Below are 10078 nucleotides of genomic sequence, written 5' to 3' on the forward strand. Positions count from 1 at the left end.
CAATTAACCCTCATACTTAGGCTCTAAACAAACGAATACGCTACACAGAAGTCGATATACGAAAGATTCGTAGAGACATTTGAACCTGGAGTGCTCTGTTACCAACTATGATACCCCTAATTTCAAATTCATGGGTTTATCAAGTCCATGTTCAAAACCAGGGCATATCAAAACAATTAGGTAATAAACGAACAGGATAAATAAAGAATAAATAAATGTTAAAAGAAAAACTAAAATAATAATTAAATAATTAAATCGTTAATGAATAAATCCAATAAATAATAAATATATCTGATACCATTAATCCTCCGAAATACAACTTAGGAATCCATACCACGTGGACCCCTAATAAAATCCTAACTAAAATGATTAATGAGGATGCAATAAGTGGTATGGGCCGGTTATGGCATGCTGGCATGGGATTGGGGCGAACAATTGAAGTATGGCCCATACAAAAGCAACACAGAATGGGCCAAGCTCGGAGGATCCACTGAAGAGGACCAAACCCATTGGAAAGAAGGTTCAAAAGAGATAGACCAGCAGCACTGGTAGTTGCCTATAAAAGGGTAGCGAAGAAAATGAAATAGAGGATGAATTTTTCATTATTGAAAATGTAATAAGATTCTAATAGAAAAATCTTTGCATTTTCAATTGGCGCCGTCTGTGGGAAACGATGAAGAAGTTCGATTCGAGCTTGATCAGTATCATGTTAGTTCAATCAAATTCGTGAACACATAGTTTGATTTCTAGAAGTTGAATCCAGATCAGCGAGATTGTAATTTGTTCAGAGAAGATTCTTGCTTATTGTTGATTTTGAGGTATTTGCTTCGGAATTACGCAACTGTGATTTGTTCAATTGCAGTCGGATCCGGTGAGTTCAAAACTAGAAAAGCTCAGATCTAGCAAACGGTGACCACGATTCGATGAAGTTGAGTCCAGATCTAACGGAATTTGCATCGGTGACGCTTAGATCTGTTTAAGAATTCGTAATTCATGCCTTTGCTTCGCTCCGGAATCATGATAGGGGGTGAGAACTCCAATATGGTAGAGAACGTCCAGCAAATGAAACTTGATGAGTTGATGAGCATGATCGAAGCTCTCCGGAGAGAGAATGCAGATCTAAGGACTAAAATGCAGCACCAAGAAGTTCCGGTGATTCTGCGACCGCTCCCGATAGGAGAAGAAGTTGCACAAACCGATGCGGCACATCACGGCGAGGAGGTAAGGAATAATCTAACAGATCTTCACCGCGAGGAAGTCCGGCCAAATGATTTACCGCCAAATCCTCGTCATATTGATGATCGTGAAGGATCGACTCACGTGGATCCACGGCGTGAGCAGATCAGGCAAAACGAAGCCATGACTTTTGATCCACATCAAGAAACACTCAGCTGAGTGAAGCAATAGAGTATGATTGTCACAAAGCTATGCCTCCATAGCATAGAGAGTTTGTTAAGGACAGATCATTCGATCCGACTTATTAGTCTTCTATGGTGACGTTCGACTATTGTGGCTCAGAAAGGAGATCTGTAGACCAAAGAGCAACCGTGGGGTTCCAGAGGGAAAATGAAGCGCTCCGTTCAGCAGCTCGAATGGTTGATTCACCATTAACCGATGAAATTCTGAATGCTCCGAGTCCGAGGAAATTTTTCATGCCCGTTTTCATTCTGTTTGACAGAACGACCGATCCGATCGATCATGTGTATCACATCCAGTTGAAAATGGCTCTGAACACTGAGAATGACTCTTTGATGTGCAAGTGTTTTCCTACGAGTCTAGCTGGACCAGCGCTTAATTGGTTCAAGAACCTGCCGAGGGGCTCAGTGGATAGTTTCCGAAGCTTGTGTAATCGGTTCATAAGCCAATATTATGGAAATAAGCGTCCAGCAAAGGACATTTTGAGCCTATTCACAATGAAGCAGCATGAGGATGAGCGTCTCCAAGCTTTCCTGACCAGGTTTAACCTTACTAAGAGTATGGTGATTGAGTGTCATCCTTCTACAGCGGTTCAAGCATTTATACTGGCCATGACTCGTGACACTCCATTCCACACAAGTTTGGTAGTGAATACGTCGAAGACTATGGATGAACTTAATGAAAGAGCTGATGGATTTGTGCGCTTGGAAGAAGAAGAGGTGGCTAACGCTCGGAAGACATCCGTCATATCAACAGAGGAAAAAAGCAAAGCAAAGATCAGACAAAAACAGGTTCAGCCACAACGTCAGCCCTCGTAGAAATCTGAGAAGAGGCCCAGGGAGGAAGAGTTGGTTACTCCATTGAAAGTTACCTTAGCAAGGCTGTACCAAGAAAATAAAGATAAGTTCTGATCTCCTTTACCAATCAGACAACCCCTCGAACAGAGGGATCAGTCTAAGCATTGTGCATTTCATTCTGACTTTGGCCATCAGACTAATGAATGCAGGAACTTAAGGAGACAGGTAGAGATGCTGATAGCCAGAGGGGAGTTCGCAAGTTATATTCAAGGTCCGGCGGTGGAACAGAACTGACCAATAGAGCACGTGAAGAGGAGTCAGAAGTCGAACTCTCAGAATACGCAACCAGTTCAAATAATCAATACAATTTATGGCCGGCCTGAGCTTACTAAGGAGTCCAATGAACTACTTCGAACATGCCTTCGCCAGGCACGGATGAAGAGGAGGATAAGCAGTGTAAACTCTCTGCACCAACAGAGCGCATCAACACAGATAAAGTTTGACAGAACAGATTTATTGCATGTTTAGATCCCTCATGGGGACCCGTTGGTTGTTAATTTGACGGTAGCCGAATGTTTGGTACGTAGAGTTCTAGTTGATCCTGGAAGTAGTGCGAACGTCATGCCAAGGGACACATTTGATCGACTCGAGATCCAGTCGGACCGGCTCAAATCCACTGGGAATCCTTTGCTAGGGTTTGATGGAAAACGAGTGGAGCCCATCGGTACGGTGGAGGTAGCAGTACACGCTACAGAGAAGGTTCTGATGGAGACCTTTGTAGTTGTTGAGATTTATCCCTCTTACAACCTTTTAATGGGCAGAGGGTGGATCCACAGAGTTTAAGGTGTTCCTTCCACTCTGCATCAAGTAATGAGATACCTGGGGCCAGATGGAACTAAGGTGATTGACATTCATGGGGACCAGGTTGCAGCTAAAGAATGTTATTCAGTAACGCTGAAGTATGCTGGAAAAGGGAAAGCTCCCATCTGTTCAGCAAGTCCGAGATAGCAATTACAGGAGCCTCCCTCCAAGCAGAGTGGGGAGGAGGAGCCATTGGACTTGACTGAAGAACCCCTGGTTGATATGCAGATCGATCAGTTCCGACCAGAACGAACAACCAGAGTGGGAAAACGACTCGCCGAGGAGGAGAAACAGGAGTTAGTTAATTTCTTATCTCAAAACGCAGATGTATTTGCATGGAGTCACCTAGACATGCCTGGAATTGATCCTTCTGTATCTTGTCACTCCTTGAACGTTAATCCCAATGCAAGACCTGTAAAGCAGAAGCATCGAGAGTTTGCTCCCGAGTGCAACCGGATCATTGCCGAGGAGGTTGACAGGCTGCTTGATGCGGGATTTGTAAGAGAAGTGTACTATCCTGACTGGTTGTCAAATGTTGTCGTGGTGCAAAAGAATAATGGGAAATAGCGAGTATGCATTGATTTCACCAATCTGAACAAAGCCTGTCCGAAGGATAACTTTCCGCTGCCGAAAATTTATCAAATGGTGGATGCTACTACTGGGTATGAGCGTTTAACCTTTTTAGATGCTTATTCAGGTTACAATCAGATCCCCATGGATTCTGCTGATGAAGAGAAAACTTCTTTCGTTACCAAACGTGGGACGTATTGCTACAAAGTCATGCCATTCGGACTGAAGAACACCGGAGCAACTTACCAAAGACTTATTAACAAAATTTTCAAGGGCCAAATAGCGAAGACTGTGGAAGCTTACATTGATGACATGGTGGTAAAAAGTAAGAAGAAAGTTGACCATCTGAAACATCTACGAGATGTATTTGATGTGTTGAGGCAATATGGAATGAAGCTCAATCCAACCAAGTGCTCATTCGGTGTAAGTTCTGACCAATTCCTAGGGCACGTGGTTAATCATAGAGGCATAGAGGCAAGCCCTGCCCAAGCAGAAGCTCTGACTAAAAATGCCGAGCCGACGATAGTCAAAGAAGTGCAAACACTTACGGGACAGATCGCTGCACTGAGCCGGTTCATTTCCAAATTGTCAGATCACTGCAAACCATTTTTTGACACAATACGAAGCCATGGCAGGCAAGTTTGGGGGGATGAACAATGCCTAGCATTAACTGCTCTGAAAGAGTATATGCAGAACCTTCCGGTCCTGTCAGCTCCAGAACCAAGCGAAAAGCTATTTTTATATCTCGGAGTATCCAGCATCGCGGCAAGTGGTGTTTTGATCTGCTGTGCAGAGGGGAAGCAATATCCAGTGTTCTATGTTAGCAAAACACTGACTGAGGCCGAAAGATGTTATTCAAAGGCGGAGCAGGTGATACTCTCGCTAGTGCATGCGAAAAGAAAGCTCAGGCATTATTTTGAATCCCATCCTATCAGCGTTCTAACCACTTTCCCTATCAGAGTAATCCTGCACAAACCAGACCTCTCAGGAAGGATAACGAAGTGGGCCATAGAGTTAAGCTCATTTGATATCACATACGAACCCAGAACGGCAGTCAAAGGGCAAGCGGTGGCAAATTTTTTACTAGAATGTGATTCAGAGGACATAAAGGAAGACCTTCGTGGTTGCTTATGGAAACTCTTTGTCGATGGATCCTCAAATCAAATTGGTGCAGGCATTGGGATCAAACTGCAGACGCCAGAAGGTACATCCTTAAGTCAAGCGCTCCGGCTTGAATTCAGAGCTACCAACAATAAGGCGGAGTATGAAGCACTGCTGGCAGGAATTAAGCTTGCCAAGGAGTTGAATGTCAAAAATTTGACTGTTTTTAGTGACTCGCAATTAATTGTTCGGCAGGTGAATAGCGAGTATGAAACCAAAGATGAAATGATGGAAGTATATCATTCTGCTGTTATGCGGGAGGCCAAAAACTTTGAAAAATTTGAATTCATTCAAATTCCGAGGGAGCATAACGAGGATGCCGATCGGCTAGCATGTAGTGCCTCGGGTTCTGGAGAAACATTGGCAAGGGTAATTCCAGTAGGAATATTAAACTAGCCATCCATTTTTGAAGAACCTTCGGGCTCAGATCCTTGGCAAGTGAATGTTATTCATATGAGCAAAGTTGGATTGATCCGATCATAACTTACATTCGGGATGGTACTCTACCTGAGCAAAGAGATGAGGCTAGGAAAATCAAATCGAATGCTGCAAAGTACGCCATAGTGCATAACCAGTTGTATAGAAGATCTTTTTCCGGGCCGTACTTAAAGTGCGTTACCCCTACAGAGGCTCGGCAGATACTGCGAGCTATTCATGAAGGTGTTTGTGGAAACCATTCAGGAGGAAGGTCTTTAGCGCACAAAGTAATGACACAAGGGTACTTCTGGCAGAACATGTTGCGAGATGCAGAAGAATTATCCAGAAGGTATGATAGGTGCCAAAGGTTCGAACCACTGATCCACCAACCACCTGAGGACTTGCACGTAATGGCCACACCATGGCCTTTCACACAATGGGGGATGGATGTGGTTGGTCCTCTGCCAACTGCAAGAGCTCAGAACAAGTATGTGCTGCTAGCTACAGATTACTTTACTAAGTGGGTGGAAGCAGAGCCGTACCCGAGCGTAACTCAAACTCATGTGAGACGGTTCATTTGGAGTAATATTATTTGCCGGTTTGGTGTTCCAAGGTCAATCGTCATGGATAATGGGACCAACCTTAACAGCAAGCAAGTAAGAGAGTTGTTGGAGGAATATGGAATTAATCAAAAGCTGGCGGCAGTAAGTCATCCCCAGGCTAATGGACAAGCAGAAATCACGAATAGAACAATCTTTGCTTGCATCAAGAAGAAGCTTGAAGATAAGAAAGGAAAGTGGTTAGACGAACTGCCGAACGTCTTGTGGGCTTATAGGATGACCCAAAGGCGACTGACTGGAGAAAGCCCATTTGCCATGGCATATGGTACCGAGACAGTTATACCGGTCGAACATTTGGTTCCGACTGTCCGAAGCTTGGCATGGAACCAAGAGCATAACGACAGTATGTTGAGGTTTAACCTTGATATGTTGGAGGAAAAAAGAGATGCAGTAAGGCTTGCATCCTACCAACAGACACTTATGAATAGCCATAACAAAAAGGTAAAGCACAGGGACTTGCACAAGGTGATCTGGTTCTGAAGAAGAAGGTAGGAATGGTAAAGAACATGGTGGCACCCTGGAAAGGCCCATATAGAGTTGCAAAAGTCTTAGGGAAGGGAGCCTATACTTTAGAAACCATGGCCGGAAGACTGGTCAACAAGCTATGGAATGCTACGTCTCTGAAAAGGTATTATCAATAGAAAATCGAGTTCCAATTTTATCATTGATCATTCTCAAATTGTGTACGCACGAATGAATGAAATTTTGAAATCTATAAAGAGATATCTTCTTATGAAAAAATTGAATGTTTAAAAATCAGCAAAGTAAGTGGCAGTTGGCACTATGAGCCGAACGCCAAAAACTTGCCAAAAAATAAAAGAGTGAAAGTGGTAAGTGGCATTCTAGCCGAGCGCCAACCACTCAGCAAAGAAAGTGGCAGTTGGCACTATGAGCCGAATGCCAAAAACTTGCCAAAAAAATAAAAGAGTGAAAGTGACAAGTGGCATTCTAGCCGAGCGCCAACCACTCAGCAAAGAAAGTGGCAGCTGGCACTATGAGCCGAACGCCAAAAACTCGCCAAAAAATAAAAGAGTGAAAGTGGCAAGTGGCATTCTAGCCAAGCGCCAACCACTCAGCAAAGAAAGTGGCAACTGGCACTATGAGCCGAACGCCAAAAACTTGCCAAAAAAATAAAAGAGTGAAAGTGGCAAGTGGCATTCTAGCCGAGCGCTAACCACTCAGCAAAGAAAGTGGCAGCTGACACTATGAGCCGAACGCCAAAAACTTACCAAAAAATAAAAGAGTGAAAGTAGCAAGTGGCATTCTAGCCGAGCGCCAACCACTCAACAAAGAAAGTGGCGGCTGGCACTATGAGCCGAACGCCAAAAACTTGCCAAAAAAAGAAAATGAAAGTAGAAAGTGGCATCTTAGCCGAGCGCCAACCGCTCAGCAAAGTAAGCGGCCATTGGCACCATGAGCCGAACGCCAGAAACTTACACAAAAAACTTTTGCTATGACACACTAGCTGAAAGCCAACCACTGACATATAGGGAAGAACCAGATCAGATAGCATTGAATCATTAAATCAAGGGATTTATGGTAAGAGTTCGATCAAAAGTCGGCTATTTCATTAATGATGAAGTTTAAAGAGTTACAAAAAATGATGAGGTATACAGATTGCAAAAATACAAAAGAAGGAAGGTCAATACATCAAAGAGGTTCTAACTAGAAGCGTTTGCCCCGTCAGCTTCTTGATAGTGCTGAACGGCCTCCTCATTATTGTTGGCGTTGCCATCCTCATTGGGAGGAGAGTCGAGCTGAATGACAGAATCATTCTGCTGAGTTCTATCCTCAATAGCGTTGGAAGAATCATTTCGCTGAGGGTTATCTTCAACAGAAGTAACAGATGGAGTCACAGTGGATAGAGGAAGAACGTCCAAAGTTAAAGCGGTAGAAAGAGTAAGAGTGATCCGGGAAGAGGCAATCTCTTGGCACTCATCAAATATTCCCTCAGCAATGGTTGAATCTGGATCGGCATAAATACCTGGAGGATCAATCTCCAGCTCCCTGTCAACCTCATCAGAGGTAGAACCAGTCTGACCCTCCCCCGGAACACGATTGGCATAACCTTCTCGGAACCCCTGAGCATATCTGAGGGCCCCAACTCTGGAAAATCGAGCCTACAAAGCTAGCATACCACCATTTACCCTACTAATGATGTCGAGTAAAGCATTGCACTCGTCCAAAGCCCTTTTCTCAAAGGCCATCCGAGCAGATTGCTCATCACTCAGAAGGCGTAGCAGTTCTTCCTTTTCAGCCTTAAGGGATTCTCACTCGATATGCCAGACGCTCTTCTCGAGCTGCAATGCATTCCTCTCATCCTAACGAGAGTCCGTCTCCTTCTTCAGAGAGTCCCTCTCCTTTTCAACTTTACCAAGCTGAACCATTAACCCGGTCTTCTGAGCAACCAAAGCATTGTTCTCCTTGTTTGTTGCACTGAGGCTGTCAGAGAGTGTGCGAACCTTGGCGTTCACAAGCTCAACCTGCTTTTGTATAGCCATCATCCCTTATAGGGTCTGTAGAGATATACATGACAACTGGTTAAGCCGAGCAGATGGTTAGAAGAAATCAAGTGTAAAGACTGTATGAAGATTCATTGACTAAGAGGCAGAAGTTACCTCCATGGCAAATAAGGGAAATCGGTTGAACACTTCCTTCTGAGATAGACCCTTGGCTACCTCAATGTCCTTAGGAGTCCACATGCTCCTGTAGTATGCCATAGCGGTCTGACCATCCTTGAACATGGTCTCGTTCGGTTTTACAGACGATCCGTCTGTTCGAATGAAGGAGGGTTCCATGGTGTCGTTCCTGAGGCAGAGGCATGCCCAGAAGGGGTAAGGGGCCTAGTCTGAGGAGGCCTGGCTAGAGGTTGCACGGGCACATTTGGCCCAGAAGGCCTAACCCTCTGTGACAAAGGAACGTCATCGAGGCTGAGGGCACTATCAGGCCGATGCCTTTTTCCTCTTGTCTTTTCCCGTACGGAAACAGTAGTAGAGCCGGGAAGGTTGCTAATAGAAGAGGTCATGATAGGACTAGCGGTCGCTGTGTTGGAGATCGGGTCAATAGCCGTCACGATCGGATCGGTGGAAGGAGTGGTATCAGAAATGGTGCCGGAGGAAGATACTGAAGCTGGAGAAGAAGTTGCTGCAGGGGCAACAACAGGCCTGGGGACAGTTTTCCTCCTGCCAAAGGAAGGGATCTGGAGTTGACTCATTGTCTTGCCGAGGGCTGAGAGAACAAGGAGGTTGTCTGAAGTGAGGAGGTCTAAGCAGGAGGGAATGTCGGTCAGAACGTACTGCTTCAGGTAGTTATCCCTATCCCTGTACACACCGTAGCTCAAATCATCACAAGGAATGCCTAAGGAATGGTACAAGAAAGTACAAAAACGAGGAATGCAAATCTCACAAGGACATTCACTCTTATGGGTTTTGTATTTTTTATAAGAAGAGACAAAGCACTCTCCAAAAGCGCTCGGGATAAGGAAATCCTCTACAACTGGAGAAAACCAGGCTTCCCTAACCCCAATTATATTTTTCCTCCAACCCTTCTCAGATTTGATCTTATCTGTGCAAATAGACCTCTTCTCAATGGGGTAAAAGTGGTAAAACGGTTCATCAGTTCTGATCTTGCTAACCTTGTAACAGAGGAGAAGATCTACGAGGTCCAGATCTAGACCTCTATCACAGATCAGAAGCAGCATAACAGATAAAATCCTAAGAAAATTTGGGTTTACTTGCAAAGGGGAAAGTTTCAGTTTATTAAAAACATAGCAAAAGAAAGGATGCAAAGGGAATCTAAGGAGGTTAAGATGAAGGTGTGAAAACAGAACCTCGCCGGGAAGAAAGCCAGCACCGGTTCTAATATTCACCTCTCTAGGGCAATTTCTAATTTGTATATCGTTAGGAAGGTGAAGTCTCATGCGAAGAACATCTAGATCCACAGTCATGGTGAGAATGAACGAGGATTTTAAGGAAGAGAAAGAGGTCTTCCGAAAGAAAAAGGCAAATGAAACTAACCTCAGAGAGTGAGAACGTCAAAGAGTACTGCAAGGTCGCTGGAAAGAGGAGCTTTTGTAAGAAATCGCCGGAGAGGATTTGAGCAACAAAAAAGTGAGATGGAGAAGGTAAAGAGAATTGATGGAACATCTATGAGGCTGATAAAGACAAGGTGGGCCCGATGGCCGAGGAGTCAGGAAAGCGAGGAGTTTTTTGAATCTCGAAGCGCCGACCCCCAAAT

At 44.4% G+C, this 10078-nt stretch overlaps 1 protein-coding gene across 1 annotated transcript; it reads left to right on the forward strand.

Moving 5' to 3' along the window:
• Positions 1-4331: 4331 nt before the first annotated feature.
• LOC132281065 (uncharacterized) lies at positions 4332-6322 on the forward strand. Its single transcript, XM_059782801.1, has 4 exons — positions 4332-4734; positions 4819-5174; positions 5264-5571; positions 6058-6322. Exons 1-4 carry the CDS (start codon positions 4332-4334, stop codon positions 6320-6322), a joined length of 1332 nt encoding a protein of 443 aa, XP_059638784.1.
• The last annotated feature ends 3756 nt before the right edge of the window (positions 6323-10078 follow it).

This window comes from Cornus florida, unplaced genomic scaffold (genome assembly GCF_030987335.1).
Source record: "Cornus florida cultivar Cherokee Brave unplaced genomic scaffold, ASM3098733v1 CherokeeBrave_3.0.0_Hap2_Chr11, whole genome shotgun sequence".
Lineage (NCBI taxonomy): Eukaryota > Viridiplantae > Streptophyta > Magnoliopsida > Cornales > Cornaceae > Cornus > Cornus florida.

Coding starts and splice junctions, on each gene's coding strand:
- LOC132281065 (XM_059782801.1), top strand. CDS start 4,332: ATGCAGAACCTTCCGGTCCTGTCAGCTCCAGAACCAAGCGAAAAGCTA. Junction 5,175..5,263: donor CTGGAGAAACATTGGCAAGG/GTAATTCCAGTA, acceptor TATTCATATGAG/CAAAGTTGGATTGATCCGAT. Junction 5,572..6,057: donor GCAGAAGAATTATCCAGAAG/GTATGATAGGTG, acceptor GTGGGCTTATAG/GATGACCCAAAGGCGACTGA.